The following is a 22,816-nucleotide window of genomic DNA, read 5'->3' on the forward strand; positions in this document are numbered from 1 at the left end:
GAACATCGCTCTTATTTCTGCACCTAGTTTTTGGAAATGTAGCCTCGGACTTAAACGTGCGCAATCATTTTCACTGCACCTGTACAGGTGAGAGACGCTCATATCCCTGCGGCGTTGGATCGCTAAAATACAAAGCCAGGCGGCTACCACCTAGGGGTGGCCGCGAGGTTCCCTCCCCGGCCCGGGTTCAGCGGCAGGGCCCAAAGTGGTGCAGGCCGGTGGGAGAGGCAGCGACGCTGCTTGAGGACCCTAGCCGGCCCCCGGCGCTGCAGCGTGTCTGGAAAAGGGAGTCCGGCCGCCGGCCGCTCTAGCGCACGAAGCGGGTGTGTGTGTGTGTGTGTGTGTGTGTGTGTGTGTGTGTGTGTGTGCCAAACGCACCCTTTGCAGCTCTGCGCTTTCCACTCGTCGCGGAGGAGAGTAGAGACTTCTAGGTCAGGCTCAGGTCCCCACCCTGAGAAGCGCAACAGCTCCTTGTGCGACTCGGGCACGTCCGCGATATTCAGGAGACCAGGCAGCTAAGCCTGCCTTTGTCCCAGGCGGGAAGCTCCGTGCGGAACTCGGGTGGGGCTGCAAGAGGCAAAAAGAGAAAAGGTTGGGGGAGCGGGGAGCAACGCGGCTGAGCGCCTGGCCAGGGCCCTATAGGAAGCCCAGCTCTGCGTCCAAACACGCCTCTCGGACTGAGGCTTCCGCGGATTTCACACCCACAGGGACACCGAAGAGCCTTCAACCCGGGTTCCCCCGCGTCCCGTGCCCCCTCGCGAGGTTTCCGAGCAGGGGCTCATTCCCACGCACCCCACCGAGCTAATTCCCCACGTGGGCGGGCCGCGAGGGCGGCTACGGCAGTCCGCGAGGGGGCATAAAGGCGCCCTCGCCTTATTTCTAGAGGCTCCAGATGAAGAAGGACTGAGGCGCCTTGTTCACCTTAACCCAGATATGCCTCTTCCCCGTCTTCTGAAGGGGGAAAAAAGACGTCTTGAGTTTTCACTTTTTTTTTTTTTTTTAAGATTTTGAAAAGCTGCGGCCTCGCCTTCCTTTCCATTAAGGGCCTGCTTCTCTGGGCACAACTTCCGGAGAAATGGGTCCGCGCCGCGAGTTCCGTGAAGCCTGCGGGCGGTGCCCTGGGGCTCGGATCGCACACCTCGACCCGCGCAAACCGGCGTGAGGTCCTGGGCCCGAGGAGGCCTCCCGAGCCGGCTCCAGGTTAAAGCCGAGGCCAAGTCCTCCAGTAAGCTTCCCCTCTTCCTGACTTTTGCGGGTGCCCCCTTCTTCTGCCCGCACGGTGGGCCTGTGGGGGTAAAGCCTTGAGGAAGTCCTCCCTCATAAACCCAGGCTCCCCGCCGCTGTTCTGTGGAGCGAGGATCTGGCTTTGTTTCGGGCGCGGGGCTCTTAGGTTTTGCTCTACACTCTCATGGCTCGCATGCCCGGACTGCACTGGCGCTCAGTTGCTTCCCGGGCTGCACCAACACATGCATGCCGAAGGACAGAACCGTCTAGGCCCCGTGCTCCTGCCCGCCGCCAGGCGGAGGCTGCGATCGGCTTCCCTTGCACCGACTTTAGCCTTTAGCACAGTAAGGTTTTAGGAGGAGCTCTTAATCCTAAGACACGATCCCCGTCGAAAACAGCACGCCGGGCTCGGACAGTTTCGAGCCCTGACTGCCAACAGAGCGCCCAGTGAGCCCCAATCCCTCCTCGCTGCAAAGGGTGACCCCAGCCGGCCGTGGGGGGAGGCGGGCTACCTGGGCCAGCTCTACGCCCTGGGGGTGGTGGGCTGTGGATGCCCGGGCGCGGGCCGGGCAGCTCCTCCGGAGCGGACCCAGGAGCGCCCTAGCTTGTGAGCGACGGCTTGTAACGCTTGCGGCGGCAGCTGGATAGGGGCAGGCCTGGCTGCCGCCGCGCGAGTGTCCACGTTGATCAGTGAGCGCCGGGCAGGGTCCACACCCCCCTCCTCCCTTTGCTAACCAGTCCCGGCGCGGTCGTGGGCTAGAGCCAGGGCGTCTCGGAACCCGCGGGCTGGCCCGGCCCGATGGGGTGGGGAGGCGAGGACGTGTGTGTGTGTGTGCGCGCGCGCGCCCGGGTCGGGGTTGGGGGTCTCTGTAAATTCCCGGAATCTCGGGAATCCCGGGCCTCTGGCTCTTGCCATCCGCGCCGAGGTCGTTAGTATCCCAGGACCCGGTGTCTGCGGCCTCCACCCCGCCGCCTCCTCGGCTTCTGAGGCTTTGCCTTTCAAAGACCCAAAGGAAAACCTTTGTGACTGTTCACAACCTCCTGCACAGTTTCGCGCTATCGCCTCCCGCCCGACTGAGAAGGGCGTGAGGCTTCGTTCTTGAGCGTCCTTCCCCTTTGCCTTTTCTCACTCTTCAACTTCAGCTAAGGAAACTGAGCCCATCGAGAAAATAGTAAGTGAAATCCGGGCGAGAAGGAGGCCGAGGAAACTTAACAGTCACAAGACTGCCCCCAGGTGATAGTTTACAGCAATAACTTTTCTGAATAACCTCTGGTCGCTTTATCTCTTCTGAGCTAATGTCATCTGTGGTAGGAAAGTTATTGAATCCAAACGTTTACGTTAATCCCTCAAGAAAAGGAGAAAGGGCCCTGAGAAGCCTCCTTTCCACAGACGCTGCCAAATTGTTCAATTTGTCTTTCTAGCCTCACTACATTAACATATGATAACTGCACCTTCAAAATCAAACTCTCCCCTCCCCAAGGGGCAGACCTGCTCCCACCCATCCCCTTTTCTCCCTCCCTTTCTTCGTTGTTTCCTCCTTCTGAAACAATAGCACGGGCTGCTGGAGTCAGTCTGATGATATAATCCTTAAGGCATTCACGGGCAGACCAAGGGCCAAGCTATCAAAGGGTTCAGCTTCTTCTTTTTTTAAGCTGTTTACTATTCAGGAAATTTGGTAATTATTTTTTTTCTCCATGTAGTGGTATTACCCTCTTCCTTTTGATATTAGATCCTCTATGGGCCCCTAGCTTCAAGCTGTAGAGAAAGGAGAAAGATGAAGGGGCTGAATTCTGCATCAGAATGTAATTTTCCTTTATGTCATCATTGCTGCTAAAGACCAGCTGAGGGCTTCCAAAAAACAGGAGCCCCCAGAGCAGGCAAAGTCCTCATGTTTCTCAGAGCAGAAGGGAGTGCCAATTTCATTTACTCTTTTACACCGCAAACTTGGTTTTTTCGTACTCCACTCCACCGAAGTATTTTCAGGACTTCTAAAGTAGGATTGAAAGGGCACATCAGGAGGGGCAAGGGAAGATAATAACCAAATTGTATTTATTTATTTTTTAAAAGATTTTTAATTTATGAGAGAGAGAGAAAGAGGGAGAATGCATGCTAGAGAGAGCACAAGTAGGGGGAGCTTCCCCCTAGAAGCAGGCTCCCCATTGAGCAGGGAGCCAGGAAGTGGGGGGGGGCGTGCTCTATCCCAGGACCCTGAGATCACAACCTGAGCTGCAGACGCTTAATGACTGAGCCACCCAGGCGCCCCAATAACCACATTTTAAAAAATCATTTGTTTAGAATGCTTCACAGTGAATCATTTTAAGGGGGTTTTATTGATCAGTATTAATATCCTTGATATGTTATCAGGTTTACCAAGGTTTTCTCTGTGCCCAACATAGTGCCTTGCTCGTAACAGGAGGCTGAAATATTTGTTGAGTGAATGGACAAATTGGGAAGTATAAAACAAAGGTACACAAAAGGGATTAGATATTTAACCATATTCAGTTAAAAACTCCTCCAAGACACATTTCTCGAGTGTGTCATAAAAAGCAAAACTAGTTTTGCTAGACCATGTTTAATGGATTTACTTTTTTTTTGGTCTGCCAAACTGTAACATACTGAGATGAGAGACACAAGGTTCATACTTTGATTTATTCAACATCTCACATCTTGTTGGGTATATTGAACAATTATCTTAGAATAAGGTGAAGGGGGAAGACTCAATTAAGATGGAAAATGTTAAGAGAAATTTAATGTTCAGACATCCCTTTGGGCAGTGCCAGGTATCCTGAAGGATCAATATATCAATATATAGGAGTCCAGAGGTATTGAAGTTTCTGTTCTGATTTCTCCTCCAATCAGGTCAGATCTCCTCCTGCCCAAATTCTCTCCAGAACCAACATCCTCTCCTCCCTTATCTTCCCACATTAGGCTATGAAACATAGAGAAGGGAATGAGCTAAGCTGAAGATGACTCTCCTGTGTTATTTCCCCCACTCCCCCAGCCATAGTTTTTTGTTTTTTTTTTTTTTTTTTTTTTTTTTTTTTTTTAGCTGTTCCATTGTAAACTGTGATGACTGTTTAACTCAGTGAGTTTGTGTGGGTACTAATGAGGTAGTCCCAAAGGTTCCATCCACTTGGGCATAAGTTGATTTTTTCCTATTCCAAGTACGTCCTTGATAGCCTTTTTGGTAAACATGTGTTGTTTGGCAAAAGGGAACTGGGGAAGAGCCACACTTAATATATCCACAAGGGAGGTTATATTTTTGGAAAAGGTGTGCCGATTAATTGGATTTTCCCAAGGGAGCCAACTTATCACGTAGGCTCATGTGCGGTGTCAGACCGTGTAATAAAAAAAGACAAAAACCCACTTTCAAGGAGCTTTCTGTTTTCCACCTCTTTTTGTATTTTTCATTTCAAATTTCCCTGTGGCAAGCTGAGGCAGTCAAGGTCAAGTTGTTGGTCATTCCAGGGTGCCTGGGTGGCACAGTGGTTGAGTGTCTGCCTTTGGCTCAGGGCGTGATCCCGGCGTTATGGGATCGAGCCCCACATCAGGCTCTCTGCTATGAGCCTGCTTCTTCCTCTCCCACTCCCCCTGCTTGTGTTCCCTCTCTCGCTGGCTCTCTCTATCTCTGTCGAATAAATAAATAAAATCTTTAAAAAAAAAAAGTTGTCGGTCATTCCTTGTGGCATTCCAAATAGAAAGACTTTCTGCTTTCTTAGGGAGCCGTCTCATTAATACCCTGTACCTAGATGTAAGCAGAAGGCACAGACATTTAAATGCTGGCTTCCTAATAATGAATAGCTCCTCCTTTGATTCCTCACTATGTTTCTGCCTTAACATGTTCAAAAGTCTCAAATATTTGAATTGGTTGTTGGCAAAATTAGAAAGTGAACAGTGTTGAGTTTACTCCTAACTCCACCAAATCAGAAGTTATTTTCTATCTCAGCCACACATCCTGCGTGTTACAATGGTGAATAGCAACTGTCACTAAGGCAGGGCTCTTTCCTTTGATCAGTTAAATTTGTTTAAAAGGATTAAAGGATGGAAAGCTGACTAGAAAGCAATGGGGCTGATATATATTTTTAAATACCAGAATTTATTTATTCAAATTGGAGTTGTCCTTCAAAGAGGATACCCTGGGATTCTCTATCTTTTTCAAATGATTGTTCAAAACATTTTTGGAATGCCTCTTTTGGAAACGTCTTTAAAAATAGCTTACCGGCCACATAAAAGACTGCACCATCACTTTCTCCAGTATTCTTTTCCTCTTAGCCAGTTAGTATGGGTACACTTCTAGAAATCAAAGCTGCTCATACTGAGGAAGTAACTCTAAAAACGAGGAGTGTCAGGTACAAAGCAACATCTTTGCCCAGAGAAAGTATGTCACCGCAATGGTGTCCCTGTGGCAGAAATGTAGCAACCAAAGCAGAGCCCTAGAGCAACCATGGGTCAGTCCCACCTATAACCAGGGGCTCCAGAGCTCCAGAACAAAGCAGCCCCAGGAAATCAGAGCAGATTCCTAAAGAAGGTGTGCCTGCCTGGAGAGTCCCAGATATTCTGGGTATCTTTATTTATTTATTTATTTGTTTGTTTGTTTGTTTAGATTTTATTTATTTATTTGACAGAGAGAGAGAGACAGCCAGCGAGAGAGGGAACACAAGCAGGGGGAGTGGGAGAGGAAGAAGCAGGCTTCCAGTGGAGCAGGGAGCCTGATGCAGGCCTCCATCCCAGGACCCTGGGATCACACCCTGTGCCGAAGGCAGATGCTTAACGACTAAGCCACCCAGTCGCCCCTCTGGGTCTCTTTATTTGAGAGAAAGCTTGTTCCAGGAAAACCTTCCCACGTGGAAGTGTCTGAGATTATTGTAAAACGGTCTCAGAGGAGGGGTGCCTGGGTGGCTCAGTCGGTGAAGCAGCTCAGGTCATGATCTCCTTGTTGTGAGATTGAGCCCTGTGTAGGGCTCTGTGCTGGGCGTGGAGCCTGCTTAAGATTCTCTCCCCCTCTCTATTTCTCCCTTCCCACACCTCCATTTCTCTCCCTCTCTCAAAAAGAAAGAAGAAAAAGAAAGAAAGAAAGAAAGAAAGAAAGAAAGAAAGAAAGAAAGAAGGAAAGAAAGAAGAAAGAAGAAAGAAAGAAAGAAAGAAAGAAAGAAAGAAAGAAAGAAAGAAAGAAAGAAAGAAAAGAAAGAAAGGTCTCAGAGGAATTGGACTAATTTAGCTGCCAGGCCCCTCACTTTGCCATTCCCCTAAACAAAATAAACAAAACAATAAAAACAAATGCTTTAGACTAAGAATCAGACTAGCAGGGCTGAACAATGAAATTATAAAAGTTTGCCGATGGCTTATAAGTTTATAAGTTAAGAAGTAACAACCCAATGGCCAGGCACATGTTGCTTAATGCCCTTCCCACCCTGTAACCTTAACTGATCATTTATAAGTTAAGAAGTAACAACCCAATGGCCAGGCACATGTTGCTTAATGCCCTTCCCACCCTGTAACCTTCCAAAGTGCAGACCGAGGAAAAACTACCTTGCTCACCTACCCGTAGTCGCTACCCGGCCCAAGCCTGCTACCAGGGGGTGCTGGAAATGAGGGGGATCTCGTGCTCCAGCCTATACATGACCCTGGCAGCTGGAGGTGGAGGACATGTCCCCTTTGCTCCTCATGGTTATTTCCAGATCATTGTCCCTCATTTCTGCCTAAAACCCCTGGCTTGGGAACTTGTGCCGTCAGCCTACAGACTCCCAAGACCACTCCTCTTCATTTCTTGAAGATTTTATTCCTGGCCCCCTCTCACTGTTTCCAGTGCCTCTCTGGGCAAAGTCTTTGTGGTTGCACATTGAAGTCAATGATCTTTACAATACCCTAGCTTCTTTGACCTTCTCTTCTCTTGAGATCATCTTTTCCACCCCATGTATGCAATCATTCCTCAGGCCGTCCCTCACACTTGATTATCAACACCAAGAATTACCTGCCCATCAGCTTAGATTCTCAGACTGACATATCCTGTCTTTCCAGATCACTCCTTCAATTCTTGGACACCCCTGGGACCTTCAATCAACTGATCTTGCTATCTTTTCACTATTTCCATACCCCTCACAGCCTCACTTTCCCCTCTCCTGGTTTGGATGCCATGGCCCATTGTTAAACCCACTTCGATCCTTTGCCCCTTTGACCTTTTGTTGCAATTACCTAGCAAAGAGCAGCTCTAGGTTAAATCCAACTCTTAACTACAGAGAACAAACTGAGGGGGAAGGGGGGATGGGCATTAAGGGCATTAAGAGCACTGGGTGTTGTAGGCAACTGATGAATCACTGATTCTACCTCTGAAACTAATAATACAGTGTATTAATTGAATTGAATGTAGATAAAAAATTTTAAAAAGCAAACCCAACTTTTCCTGCACTGTGCCTACACTCACACGGTACAATGTGGCTAGAGCAAAATAATCAACTTCCTTGACTGCCCTCATAAATTCATGTTCCCTAGCCTCAAGAGAGCCCCTAAATGCTGCCTGCCAGTTCCATTTCATTTCCCCGGTATATTCCCTTTCCTTGTCCCCACAACTGTACTCCCCTCCTCAAACCTCCAACATGTCCTTCCTTGTCTTAATTCTCTGCCGTGGACCTTGATTCCTATTTCACTAGGAAAATTAAGGCAACACAGAGGCTTTCTACCACTTGCTTTTCTACCACATGTAAAAATCCATCTGCGTCTGTGTCCATCGATCCTTCCTCCTCTTCTGTCCTCTCTCATCTAACTCCAGCTTGTTCACAAGTGCCCTGGATCCCATCCCTTCTCACTCAAGGACGTTCCTTCAGCAATTGTCCTCTCTCTCTCCTGCATCACACATTTTCATTCTCTACAGGACCATTCTCATCAGCATACAAACATGCAATTTTCCACGCCCCCTGCCCCCTTGATTCCATATCACTATCCCCCTGTCCCATTTCTCTGCTTCTCTTTGCAGCATTTCTCCTGCAAGGATTGTCAAGGTCACTAGCTTTCATTTCCCTTTTTCCATTTCCTCTTAAACGTATTCAACTCTTGACCCCTCCATCTACCCAAACTGCTTTGATCAAGGTCGCCGATGACCTCCACATTGCTTGCTAAATCCAGTGGTCCTTTCCAGCCTTCACTTTACTTGACACAGATTAGTCCTTTTGTGGAAAACAACTTTTCCATTTGTCTTCCAGGGTAACACTCTCTTCTGCTTTTTCTTCTGTCATATTGGCCTTTCTTTCTCAGGCTCCTTGCTGCATATTTTCTCATTTCCTTCTACCTTGAAATAGGATCAGTCCTTGGACCTCCTCTTTTCTCTGTCCACACTCATATATGCAGAGATTTCTTCAAGACTCGTGGCTTTAAGTGCTGTCTCTATCTTGAAGACTCCCAAATTAATATCTCTAGCCTAGACCTCTCCCTGACCTCTAATTTTAAATATCTAACTTCCCGCTAAACATCTCCACATGTCAAAACCAAACTCCTGATCTTTCCAAATTTACTTCCCTTACAGTCTTTCCCATTTCAGTAAACAGCTACTCCATGCTTCTAACTTTTCAGGTCAAAAACCTTGAAGATATCCTTGACTCCTTTTTTTTCTCTTGACACCACAACCAATCTATCAGCAAACCCCGTTAGCTCTCCTTTCACAAATGTATCCCAAATTTGACCACATCTTACTACTTCCATCACTATGATCCCACTCCAAGGCTTCCCTCTTATATGGATGATTAAAATAATCCCATAACTACTCTTCCCATGTCCAACTCTGACCCCTACAATAGATTTCTCAACATAATAGCCAGCATGAACCTTTTCTAACTTAAGCCTACAACGGCCTTCCAGTTCCAGTGCCCTAAAGTAAAAGCCAATATCCTACAATTGCCTGGAAGGCCCTGGCTGCATAGAGCTCCAGCCTATCCCACCACTCCCCTCCTCATTCACCCTGCTCTACCCACAATGGTTTCCTTGCTACTCTTTCAACAAGTCAAGCATGCTCCTGCTTTTGCATTTGATGTCCTCTCTGGACTGCTCTCACCCCAGATGTTACCTTGCTGTCTTCCTCACCTCATTCAGTTTTCTGCTTAAATTTGACCTCAGCAAAGCCACCCTTTATCAGCCTATTTAAAACAAGCACTCTGTACGAGTAGGGTAGGGGTGCCATAATAAGAAGCCACCAACTGCTGAACAGCAAAACGTGTAGAGGCTGACGTCCGAGATCAAGATATCAGCCTGTTTGGTTTCTTCTGAGGCCTCTCTCCTTGGCCTGCAGAGGGCACCTTCTTGTTACGTCCTCACATGGTCCTTTCTCTGTGCAAGAGCACCTCTGATGTGTCCTAATCTCTTTTTATCAAGACACCAGTCAGATTGCGCTAGGGCCCACACTAGCAGCCTCATTTTAACTTTATAACCCTTTTAAAGGCCTGTCTCCCTGTAAAGGCACATTCCCTGGTCCTGGGGGTTAGGGCTTCAACACAGGCATTTTCAGGTTTCGGTGGGGGGAGCCACATTTCAGTCCACAGCACACTCTAGCCCCATTTTCTTTATATTTCTTCATCGCTTCTCACCTTATGCCTAACATTTACTTTCTTTGTTCATTTATTGTTTGTCTCTCTCCACTACAATGTCAGTTCACAGAGGGCAGAGATTTTTTCTGTTTTATTCACCACTGTATCCCTGGTGTCTAGAGCAGTGCCTGGCACACAGTAAGTGCTGAATAAATATTTGTGAAGTTATTTAATGAATTACATAGTTATCTGTCTTGTGAAACCATTTGAATTTGCAAAGCCCTCAAAGGCACTTACAAACAAGTACACATACAATAAATGAGTGGTAATTTATGGTGCAAATTTCAAGTGCAATGAACAGGTTAATTAATGCCAAAGTACACAGGGAATACTTAACTGTAAAATGGGGATAAAAATTCTTATGCTCTACATGGGTTCATGAAGATGTAACATGGTTATAGTTTGCCAAATATTTCTCCATGTGTTAAATTAGGAAAAGATTAGAAAGTTACAAGAAGAAAGACAGAAGGGGTGCCTGGGTGGCTCAGTCGTTAAGTGTCTGCCTTTGGCTCAGGGCGTGATCCTGGCATTCTGGGATCGAGCCCCCGCGTCAGGGCTGTCTGATGGGAGCCTGCTTCTTCCTCTCCCACTCCCCCTGCTTGTGTTCCCTCTCTCGCTGGCTGTCTCTCTCTCTGTCAAAGAAATAAATAAAATCTTTAAAAAAAAAGAAGAAGAAAGAAGAAAGACAGAGACTTCTGGGGACCACGTAAGCTCTCTCATGGAAGGTTCTTGGAGATTGACAGGATTTAACCTGCCCGCAACACCCAGGGGCCTGTTAAGCCTGGTCGGCCAACATAAGCAGATCACAATGATGTAATTCTTGTAACATGAATCCTTGCTGGGGTGCAATGCTGAGGCGTGCTGGAGCCTCACAGAGGGGTCCCTCTCTAGCCTGCCCACACAGTTCAATTTGCTCCCAATAAAAATGCAATAAAAAGCTCACTTGCCTCCAGACTGTTGAATACTTTTGATTCCAAATTATTTGGAGTAGAAATCCTGACTGACAGTATTTTGGGGAAGAAGATGGATGAAATATCCTTAAAGAGAAAAGGAGGGAAAGAAGGAAATAAATCGGTTGTATCTTATCAAACTGGATGGTAGTTTCAAGACACTGCATGATTTTAAAAACATGTAAGCCAGGGCTGAAGTGACTTCTAGCAGCAAATGACTTTGTTTCTAACAGTGGGTGAGGAAATTAACCCCTTTCTTCTAAAGATGCACAGGGCTTTGAGCAACACTAACTGCTACCTCTTATCACAAAGAGTCCAGCATTCCTAAGTTCGGCAGTTTGGGGATGTACTAACACTTACTTAAAAATTTTTTAAAAGGTCGTATTTATTTATTTGAGATAACGAGTGAGCGAGCAAGAGGCAGAGGGAGAGGGAGAAGAGACTCCAAACTGAGCGGGGAGCCCGATGTGGGATTCACTCCCAGGACCCCAGGATCATGACCTGAGCCGAAGGCAGACACTTAACCTATTGAACCACCCAGGCGCCCCTAACACTTATTTTATATGTTAGCTCTATCTAAAGTGTTTAGCTCCAATGCCAAAAGCATAAGAACAGTTTGCTGTGTTTAGTAATAATATTTTATGTAGCTTTTGGATTATCTACAGATTTCAATGATCTGAATCATCTCTTGTTAAGAATAATAATGGCAAACTGATTTTAATCTGAAACAACAAATTCTTTTACAAATTGCATCCATTGTCCCCTTTATTTCCTCTACCTTTATCACCCATTAAATCTGAAGGGTGTACAGGTTTTATACAAAACACACTAAGTTCAAGAGTCTTTATTCTCGGGCATTCTCCTTTCTAGCGCATCACTGATACAACATTGGTCTTAGTCCAGTCTAGCTTAGAATTCTGAACACTGAAGATTATGATGATAAGGGTGGTGACAGCAAAGATGGCACTTAACTTTAATAATATTGATGTCAGATACTTTCAGAATAATTTGAATGTTCCTAACTTGTGCTTAATGTAATTTTGTGACTTTCTCACCTATGACTTTAATCCATGCTCAACTGTTTTTATTTCTAGACCATATAATTCTTTATAGGGTAATAAGTACTGTACTTTTACTACCCACAGCATAAAATAACTCCCTCTTCTTTTCTTTCTTGGCTTCAGGAGATCCTCATCAATTCTAATATTGATGATCAAATCTTTGTTTACGCTATTACAAATAGAGCTTTAGTTACTTCCCCCTTCAGGATTTGCATAGACCTGCATGACCTAAATTTTTAGGCTGTCTATCAACAATCACATTTGTAAACAAAAAACAATCTAAGCTAAATTATTTTGAGTTAATCTGATGAAAAAAGAGAAGCAGACAGAAAATAGCAGACAGTCAAGGCAATAATTTTGCTTTTATGACTGATTATCTATTTGCACCTTTTTCCCTCAAATACAAATTCCTTGAAAGAGGCCATTTTTTATTCTTTTTTTTAAAGATTTTATTTATTTATTTGACAGAGAGAGAGACAGCCAGCGAGAGAGGGAACACAAGCAGGGGAAGTGAGAGAGGAAGAAGCAGGCTTCCAGCGGAGCATGGAGCCCGATGCGGGGCTCAATCCCAGGGACCCGGGATCACGCCCTGAGCCGAAGGCAGATGCCCAATGACTGAGCCACCCAGGCGCTCCCCCCCCTTTTTTTTTCATTTTTTATTCTTTTTTTATGCCCCAGTACAGTGGCTCTTACACATTAATGTGCATCCAGGTCACCTGAAGGGTTTGTTAAAACCAACTGCTGAGCCCCACCCCAGACTTTCTCATTCAGTAAGTCTGGGGTAGAGTTTGTGGGTTTGCATATCTAACAAGTTCCCAGGTGAGGATGATGACCCTGGTCTGGGAACCATACTTTGGAAAACACTGCCTCACCACATAGAAGACTCTCACAAAATGCTGGTTGGATTGAACTGAAATAACCCAACTGGAAGGAAGACATAAGACAAAGAGTCTAGTAAGATTAGCGTATTGGTTGGGATAATAGCTAAGATACTATTACAAAGAGATCTCAAGATAAAGTGGCTTAAATATAATAAAAGTTTATTTTTCACATAACAGTCCAGAGTTAGGTAGGGCAATCCAGGGACCCAGGCTGAAGGGTTGACTCCCCCATCTTTCTCTTGTGGTTTCCATCAATGGGCTCAACAGGCTGTTCCAGTAAGTGTATATGTGTGTGTGTGGGGGGGGAAAGGAACTTCCTTTAAAAGAAATGTGTCTTGGAAATTGCACGTAGCATTTTGCCCATATCCCATTGGCTAGAACAAATTCACAGAACCATCGCTTGCTGAAGGGTAGGCTGGCAAATGTAGTCCCTACTTGGCACTACATTCTCTGCTAACACTAAGGGAGAGGATTCCATCACTAAAAAGGAAGGAGAGATGAGATACTGGAGCATGGTAAGGAGTCTCTGCCACAACAACGTGATGGCAAATCCACATATCAAGTGATGAAAATTTGAACCACAAGTACAGTAAGGGTTCTTTGTGTATCCGTACATATTGTTTTCTGGGGGTGGGAGATGGGAGGTGGGGAAGCATTTATGCCTAATGCAGAGGTTGTTACTTTGGGATTTAGATGGATCAAAAGGCAAAAACTGTCCAGTTTACCTTGACATGTCAATATGCCAGGACATCAAAGGGGCATCAGAATGTGCTTTCCTCAAAAGAATATGAAGCTATAGAAGGTGTGAGAACAGCATGGAAGCCATACAGTGGCTGATGCAGGAAGGACAGTGCAGGAACCAGCAACTGCAGAAAGTCCACTATTTGTTCATTCCCAGGGGGGGAATCCATCTTAAAACAACTCTGTGGCTTTGAATTCCCATGACACCTCATCTCCTTTTCTAGTATAGGAACTTTCTTCTGGAATCCTGCTAAGGAATAACACCTTGATCACTGGCTGTCTGGCTCTAGGTGGGAACACCTCTCCCCAGGTCTGGTTCCTGTGGTCATGTCTGGATTAGCCACACAATGTTTGGTTTTTAAAAAAATTATTGTAGGAGGGTCGCCTGGGTGGCTCTGTCGGTTAAGCATCTGCCTTCAGCTCAGGTCATGATCCCAGGGTCCTGGGATCAAGCCCCACATTGGGCTCCCCTCTCATCTGGGAGTCTGCTCCTCCCCCTGCTTCTCCCCACCCCACCCTGGGTTGTGCTCTCTCTCTCTCACTCTCTCTCTCTCAAATGAATACATAAAATCTTTTAAAAAGTTCCTCTTTTGGGGGGCAGAGAAGGCTGCTACGAACTGAGGGAACTCTAGATAATCTATTTATGTGAACTGACAGTTGCTCCCAGTGGGGTTCTCTGTGAACAGGCTAGTGTTGGGTAATCTGGTGGTAAGTGCGAGGCACACATACTTCTTCATCCTGCATTCACAGATAAAAGATGGGATGAAAATCTTATTTGAAAAAGGGATTAAGGTGGCTATGATAAGACAGTGACTATGTAAAATCAAATCAGGTTGTTCTAAATAGAGTTGTTTAAAGTCATATCATGTGCTTTTCAGAAACTTTAGGGAATGATGACTGTCAGCCTGGTTTACCATATGTGTATGTGGGTAGAGATGGGGGGGTAAAAAAAAGTTTGCATTCCATAGAGCCAAAATGATTATATCAAATACTAAATATTCTGTTCCTTTCAGAGCCACTAAATGAGTGTGACATTCAGAAGCCATATATCAAATAATTAAGAGTTAATGCCAGAGTCAATGGCATGTACCCAGGAGAGGTACAAGACCCAGAAGACTTCGGTTCTAGTTCCTATTCTACCTCTCACTAGCTTTCCATGTTCATCTCCAAGAGACATTTCTGGAGACCGTGTCTCATTTCTAATTCTTGGTGCTTTGATGGTACCCGTAAGACAGCTGCTTGACAAAGTGCTTGTTCATTGGATAGACCAGGTTGATCCACACTGAACTACCAGGTTTTTGGCAAAAAAAAAAAAATAACAATCAAATATTGACAATTTCATATGGCTCAACCTATTGTTTCCATTCTCATTTTGCCACATGCTGTGTAGATTCACTTTTCCCTGAATGCTTTCATGTCCCGGTGTTCTAGTTTCTGATGGGAAAGCCCTTTCTCCTATCATGTAACTATTTTATTCCTTCCCTAAACATCTTGGGTGATCTTTCGTTCTCATGTTCACTCAGAGCTAGTACCTCTGTGTGTCCTCCACTAACCTATTGGCATATCGTCTTTCCCCTGTGCCTTTCACAAAGGAGGCCCTACATAAACATTTGTCACGATGCTGAATTACATATCTGAGGATAAGTCACAAGCCCTCTGAACCTTTTCCTTCCTGGAGAGAAAACAGAATTCCTGCCTAGCCAATAGAAGAGAATTATTGGAAGTGAACATCTGAGAACTTAAAATGATTAACAGTAAAGTCTCCAGGTCATTCTGCCTATGGGGGTACTCGGAAAAATGACAAGAGAGTGATGGACATTCTGTTTTCAGCTCTATTTCAGGGAGGAATGGTCTCTTCCCAGCCAAAGAAATTTCAAAAGCACCCCCTCTGGTTGACAGACTGAAAAGGGAATGTTGATCACACAGGGAGAACACAGTCAATGAGAACAGACAGAGTTGTCATGTTAAAGAGAAAAAGACCAACAGCCACACATGGCACAGTCACCCCCTTTCATTAGTAACACAGGCACACAGCACTTGACCGCGTGAACTGGAGGAAAATAAAGGCTGCAGGAGAAAACAAACTAGACTGTGCTGTGTGCACAAACGAAAAACTTGTGGGAAATAACTGTAAGAGCATTGAAGCAAGAAGCAAAGGTAGGATGAAGGGAGACAGGGAGGGAGAAGTGAGGGCTAAGGTCATGGGACACACAGGAGAGGCTCGTAAGTGCTCAGAGAAGAATCTAGACTGGTCAAGAAGGGGCAGACCATTCCTTTGGGCACACTGGGTAAGGGGTATCAATGGGTTCCTAACTAGGAGATACTAGAGAGTAATAATCAATGGGTGACTTTAGGCAAGTGGCTGAATCTTTGTTTATTTACTTGAAAGAGCAGCGCTAATCGTTCCTATCTTATAGCCTGATAGAAATATGAAATGAGATATTGCATATAAACACACAAAGTGCCCTGCATAGAGCAAGTGCAGAGAGTAGTACATGTGAGCTCTTACTACTGAAGGATTGTTTGGGGAACTATATGGTCTGTCTTTCTCAAATAATCCTTTCACGATCTTCACGAACTCTCCAGTTGAAGAACTCTCCAGGGAGAGTTCTGACCTGTATGTGTTTGACCTACTACAAGCAAAATCAGTAAGCTGAATGCCTTCACACAGCAGGGTCCAATGGACATTTCTGTGTTGATGGAAATAGTCTCTGGCCGCACTGTCCAACATGCTAGCCATTAGTCACGGAGGCTTCTGAGCACGTACTGAGCACTCCCGTCCCCCGGTCTCATGCTTAGTAATATGAGACTGATAGTAGGATTGGGTTTTGAGAATTAAATGAGAGAATACATATAAAGCAGTGGCTTTCGAAGTTTATTATGATCAGAATCGCCTGGAAGGTTGTTAAAACACGGATTGCTGGGTTCATCCCCCACATTTCTGATTCAGTAGGTCTGGGGTAGAGCCAGAGAATTTGCCCGGTCGTGCTCATGCTGCAGGGCAAGAAACCACAGGTGGAAAAACACCGTTCTAAGACATCTGGAAGGGTGCCTGATACATGTGACAACTCAATAGTGTTATTTAATGTTTGAGGATCAGTATCTTTAAGGTCTCTGGAAAAACAAGCAACCCACACTTTAATAGAAACCTCTAGCCCATTTTCGGACATTATTTTGATAAATGTTTATGAGTTACCTACACAGGACAAGATACCCCCATGTGTTCCAAGTGACAGTCTGTCAAAGTGGGTTCGAAATGGGGTTTGTCGGCCTGTGGAGCTACGGAACACCGACTTACCTGGCATCGTTACTGCCATGTGAAATATCTTTCATCATTTCAACTCTCTACAACACATATGGAAGTGACAATTAAAATCACCTTTTGAGGTGGGCCACCAGTTAGACGTCCGATTCTTCATCTCAATGAAAAGATTGTGTGGAGGCCTGTAAATGGTAGGTGGAAAGGAGGGAAAAGCTACCTAGTTTCTCATCTTGGCTCATTTATCAACTTCCTGAGATCACTGGCACATCTCTCAATCATGGGTATGGGTTTCGTACTTGATAAGCCCTCGGGTCACTTGCAACGATAACCAGAGCAGGATGGTCGTAAGCCCATCCTCACCTGTGCGGGCTTTGTTCCTTGGAAGTCACCACAAGTCCTGTAGTTTTTCTCCTCAGAGATTCTTTCCATGGCACCTTTAGTTCTGTGGATGAAAGGTGTGGCAAGCAGATTTAAAAAAATACACAGACACAAAAATTGGTTTGATGGATCCATCTTTAATTTTGTCATTTTCCAGTATTCATACTTTGGTTCCTTTCAAAGGAAAAAAAAAAAAGGAGCCTTGGAGGAAATACACCCAAAGAGGCTTTTGGACTATAGATACATTCCAAGAAAAGATTCCAAAAAGGATTTGAACCTGGGGTGGATTCTGGGATGCAGTGTTTTGTGTCCTTATATCTGTTCTGATAGAAGGACTACTCTACTTTCTTCCCTTAAGAAACATGAACAGAAATTCTTTGCAGGGCACCTGGGTGGCTCAGTCAGTTAAGCTCCAGACTCTTGATTTCAGCTCAGGTCATGATCTCAGGGTCATGGGATCAAGCCCTTGGTCTGGCTCTGCGCTTAGAAGGGAGCCTGCTTGAGATTCTCTTTCTCCCTCTCCCTCTGCCCCTCCCCCTGCTCTATCTCTCTTTCTTTAAAATCAATCAATCAATCTTTAAAAAAATTATTTGCCCAACATTACTAGTCCCTTATGTATAAAAGGTGATCATGGTACCCACTGACAAAAAACCTTATGTTCTCTTACAAAATCAAGCTTGCTAACGGGTCCTGGCGCTGTCAGTCAGGATTGTCATTTTCATATACAAAGTGCAGAAAAGCTAGGTTGTAGAGTGACTCATTATTACTCAGAGAGGCTGACGTAGAGGAGAGGTGAGAAGCTTTCACTCATCGGGAAAGTCTGATTGGTCCGGCCTCACTCCTATGGTAGTCTGGCAGGATAGACTTTGAAGGATCTCTGCCTTAAGCATAGGAGACAGAACTTAGGACCTGCCTTGGGGATTCTGAGAAGCAAATAAAACCAAGTTGGCTGAATCTGGATTTACTGGTTGAGTTACTGATATAAACAGGGTCCACAGTTCAGGTCTTACATTTTGAGTATTCACCTTTAAAATAATGTTTGGAGTCCTATAGATACTGCCTCTTATGGTTCTATGCTGATGGAAAAAACACTACTCTTTAAGGAGTGAAGGTTTTAATCTTGGACTTGCTTCTTACTGAGTGATACTGCACAAACTAACGCAGTCTCTGAGCCTCACTTTCCTTGGGGTAAAATGGCAACCCCCCCCTTGTATATTTCCCAGTGCGCTGGCGATGTTGAACTAGAAGTGAAGGCAAAGAAGTATTTAACTACAAACAGAATCCAGGAACCTGGGTTTTTGTAAATCCATCAAGTTGAAATAATGCAACCTTCTCAGAAGATTGTATCACGTATTGCTGAATTAAACAAAACAAAACAGTATTTATTGGGATAGTCAGTATGGTTTCATCGGGAAGAGTTAAGCAGCTTAAATACATTTAGGCAGGTACTATCTTAGTGACAAATGAACTCTAATAATCAACTTATTATTACAAGATCTCAATACAAATTGGTCCAAATGGCATCCCAAGGATTATTAAGTCTAAGAATCTACAAACTACTTTTTAAAAGGGTTGGGACAGAGGGGCACCTGGCTGGCTCAGTCAGTGGAGCATGTGACTCTTGATCTCTGGGTGGTGAGTTTAAGCCCCACGTTGGGCATAGAGATTACTTCAAAACAAAACAAAAGCATTTAAAAGGGCTGGGATGCATCAAGTGAGCACCCCTGACAGTATGTACTCCACAGAGAGAGACAAATGATACCCTCATTTGCCAAATTACTGCTCACCTCAATCACAAATTCAGGGTAAGGTGTGTGCCTCAAATAACTGAGGATTCAGAGAGTTATGCCTTCTTTCTTTCTTTCTTGGCCACAGCATTTTGCTGATGGGATTTAGAACACTGCTCTATTTGAAAGTTACAAATTCTTTTTTTTTTTTTTAAGATTTTATTTATTTATTTGAGAGGGAGGGAGAGTGAGAGAGGCAGAGGGAGAGGGAGAGGCAGACTCCCCACTAAGCAGAGAGCCCGACGCGGGACTCTGATCCCAGGACCCTGAGATCATGACCCCAGCGGAAGGCGGACGCTCAAGGACTGAGCCACCCAGGCGCCCCTGAAAGTTACAAATTCTTACTGATCAAATGAAGCCAATAATCATGTGTACCAAAATTAAATGTCCCCAAGCCATAATTTTTCATTTCTGAGAAAAGCTGCCTTTATTAATAGGAGTGCGCAGGACACAACACATATAAGCCTTCCTGCCAGGCGTGGAAGCTTCCTATAGAAACCCCACCAATTTCTTCACCTCCTGGCACACGGGATGGGCTAATTCTTTGGCTTTGGCTGACCCAACCTGTAAAACCTTCTCTAAGTGGCTCCTGTCCATCTTCAGTTTTTCAATTTCCCTCTTAATCGGAGCAAATCTCTGAATCACGGCGTCGGCCACCAGCAGCTTGTAGCGAGCGGTGTCCATGCCCGCGCCGAGGCGGAGCGCCTCCTCCACGGGGAGGCCGGCCACCGCCGCGTGGATGGCCACGAGGTTGGAGACCCCAGCTCGGCGGGCTGGCTCGTAGGTCACCTCCGACGTGAAGTCCGTCATAGCCTTGCGGAATTTCTGCACGATCTCCTCTGGGCTGTCTGTTATCCTCACCGTGGCCAGTTTATCAGGGTCCGATTTGGACATTTTGGCAGAAGGATCACGGAGGGATTTTACCTTCTTCATGGATGCTAGGGAAAAACGCCAACATACACGCACCAAAACCAAAACCGTAAGACAATAACAAGGTAAGAAAACATCGCGCCAGGAATGTAAGCGTCTAGATCTTAAAAAGTGCCAAGAGTAGCAAATGACTTTATTATTACTACAAATGAGTACGGCTGACACACCATGTTACACCAGCGTCAGTGCACGACACAGTGATTTGACAAATTTATACATTATGCTGTGCTCACAAGTGTAACTACCATCTGTCACCTACAACACTATTACCCTATCTGGCTATATTCCTTATGCTGTGCCTTATTCATTCCTGTGACTTATTCATTCCCTAACTAGAAGCCTGTACTTTCCTCTCCCTTTACCCGTTCTGTCTATCCCCCCCTCTTCCCCTCTGGCAACCAACAGTTTGTTGATTCTTCTTTTTGTTTATTCTTTATTTTTTTTTTTTAAGATTCCGCTTATGAATGAGATATGGTATTTGCCTTTCTCAGTCTGACTCACCTCACTTAGCGTGAGAGCCTCTAGGTCCACCCATGTTGTCTCAAATGGCACAATCTCATCCTTTTTTATGGTTGAGCACCATTCACTGTGTATAAATACCACATCTCCCTTATCCATCACCTAATGATGGACACTTAGGTTGCTTCCGTATCTCGGCTATTGTAAATAATGCTGCAATAAACACAGGAGCGCATATATCTTTCTGAATTAGTGTTTTCACTTTCTTTGGGTAAATAACCAATAGTGGAACTACTGGATCACATGGTAGTTCTATTTTTAATTTTTTGAGGACCCTCCATACTGTTTTCCACAGCCGCTGTACCAGTTTGCATTCCCACCAACAGTGCACGAGGGTTCCTTTTGCTCCACATCCTTGCCAACACTTGTTATTTCTTGCCATATGACCTTATTATTTTTATCTGATTTTAAAAATAGTGAATACCCATTGTGAAAAACTCAAGCCATTTATATAAGTATGAAAATAAAGATCACCTGAAACATGTAATAAAACTGTTACCTTAAAAATAGTGAATACCCATTGTGAAAAACTCAAGCCATTTATACAAGTATGAAAATAAAGATCACCTGAAACATGTAATAAAACTGTTACCATTTGGTTGATCATATTTTCATGCAACTTTTAATGCATTTATACACATAAAATGTGTAATTTTACACAAATGAAGTTTATCAATCATACTGTTTTAGCTGTGCATACCTTTTAGAAAAGTCTGGTCTATTTCTTTGCTCTCCCTCTCTTTTCCTCTCTGCTCGTCCCTGTTAGCTAATCACCCTCTGCCCACAACCACTGCCCTTCCTGCCTCCAACAAATTTTAACAATCTGTGGCAATCCTTTCATTTCTTTATCCAGTTATAAAAGTATATACCAACACACACACACACACACCAGAAGTGACTCTGATAGAATCAAGATGTTAAGCTGTGTTTATAAACCAATATTATTAATAATTGCTTATTTTATGGCTCTTGCGGAAACATATCAAGTTGGAATAGGTAAAATAATAATAGGAAAAAACATTAAAATATTACCTATTGCTAAAAGAAGCTTGATTTCAATGCCCAGTATGCCCGTCTTTTGTTGTGTGAACCACTGGAACAGCTTAGAAATGTATACCAGCCTTATGCTTCTGAACTGATACTAGGTCCATGTTATACTCCTATAAAATGCCGTCAGCTTAATAAAGATGGACAGAGCTTAGGCTCAGTGACCTCTGCCCCTGCCACAAATCTACATCACTACCGAAATGTTGACAAAGAGGCACAGCTTCTTTCCTCCAGAAGATTCCAAACTAGTACTGCCTCACAGCTGCTGGTGAAGTTTCAGATCCAGGGGGAGATTATACATTCCATCAATGTTGTGCACTAATTTTTTTTTTTTAGATTTTATTTATTTATTTGATAGAGAGAGAGAGCACAAGCAGGGGGAGAGGGAGAGGGAGAAGCAGGCTCTCCACTAAGCAAGGAGCCCGATGGGGGGCTCGATCCCAAGACCCTGAAATCCTGACCTGAGCTGAAGGCAGACGTTTAACCTACTGAGCCACCCAGGCGCCCCAATGTTGTGCATTTAAGAAAGGAGAGTGTGAGAATGATCAATTCCCTCTTGCTCTATCTAGCTGATGATTCAGCAGTTCTTCTTCTTATGACTTTGTTTTCTTATGAATAGGGAAGGCAAGGTCCAATGGCTTTGGAATCTGAAGACCTTTGCCGCTAACTCGATATATGACTTGGGTGCAAAATTAGCCTTGCCGAGCCTTAGTTTCCCCATCCATGAAATAGGGAAGGAGATATATATATATATGTTTATGTTATATATAATTCATGATAAAGTATTAAATATGTTACTACATTAACTTATAATATTAATACATTTGATTTATTAATACATATTCATATAAAGTATAATATAATTTACTAAATAAATATAACTGGTAAATTATATAATGCTTTATAATGAAAATGATTATTTTTCATTTTTAGTCTTTCCTATATTTTTCAAACTTTTTTGGCTATTTTATTCAATAATCTAATGAGGTCTGTGCACCCCACATTACAGAGAAAGATGGGGATTCTTGTTCCAAATCCTGAAGCCTGTCCACAAGAAAGCCAAGTTTAGTCCCAAGGAAATTCCAAGCCTCAGTCCGTTATCCAATCCTGTCTTGGAACCCTGGCCTGATTTAACAGTCATATGTTTGTTACTTACTTAGAATGGACCTGGGCACTGGGAAGAACTCCCCATACTTCTTGTTAAACTCTCGTGCTAGATCCTGAACAAGCTCCATGTGCTGGACTTGATCCTCCCCGACAGGAACGTGTGTGGACCTTTAATAAAAGACAGACAGAAAAACTCAGCAAGGCTCCTGCTTATACTGAAATGATATTGCAAGCAGCTGCATTTCCTGTGCCTATTTCACTGTTGGTGTTCAACAAATGTTCACCAACTACAGAGGGAATGTTGAGACCCAAGTCTTTATCTATGTATCAGACAAATGCCAAAGAGACATTTGTCTAC

General features: G+C 44.5%; 1 protein-coding gene across 1 annotated transcript in view; it reads right to left on the minus strand.

The window, feature by feature from the left end:
- Nucleotides 1-17,185: 17,185 nt before the first annotated feature.
- Nucleotides 17,186-22,816, minus strand: part of WARS2 (tryptophanyl tRNA synthetase 2, mitochondrial) — a 98,171-nt gene continuing 92,540 nt past the window's right edge. Inside the window, exons 5-6 of the mRNA XM_002928259.4 lie at nucleotides 22,508-22,626; nucleotides 17,186-19,793 (exon numbers count right to left, since the gene is read on the minus strand). Of these exons, the coding sequence (XP_002928305.1) occupies nucleotides 19,345-19,793; nucleotides 22,508-22,626 (568 nt within the window). The 3' untranslated portion in view covers nucleotides 17,186-19,344. The remainder of the gene's footprint in view (nucleotides 19,794-22,507; nucleotides 22,627-22,816) is intronic.

This window comes from Ailuropoda melanoleuca, chromosome 2 (genome assembly GCF_002007445.2).
Source record: "Ailuropoda melanoleuca isolate Jingjing chromosome 2, ASM200744v2, whole genome shotgun sequence".
Taxonomy (NCBI): Eukaryota; Metazoa; Chordata; class Mammalia; order Carnivora; family Ursidae; genus Ailuropoda; species Ailuropoda melanoleuca.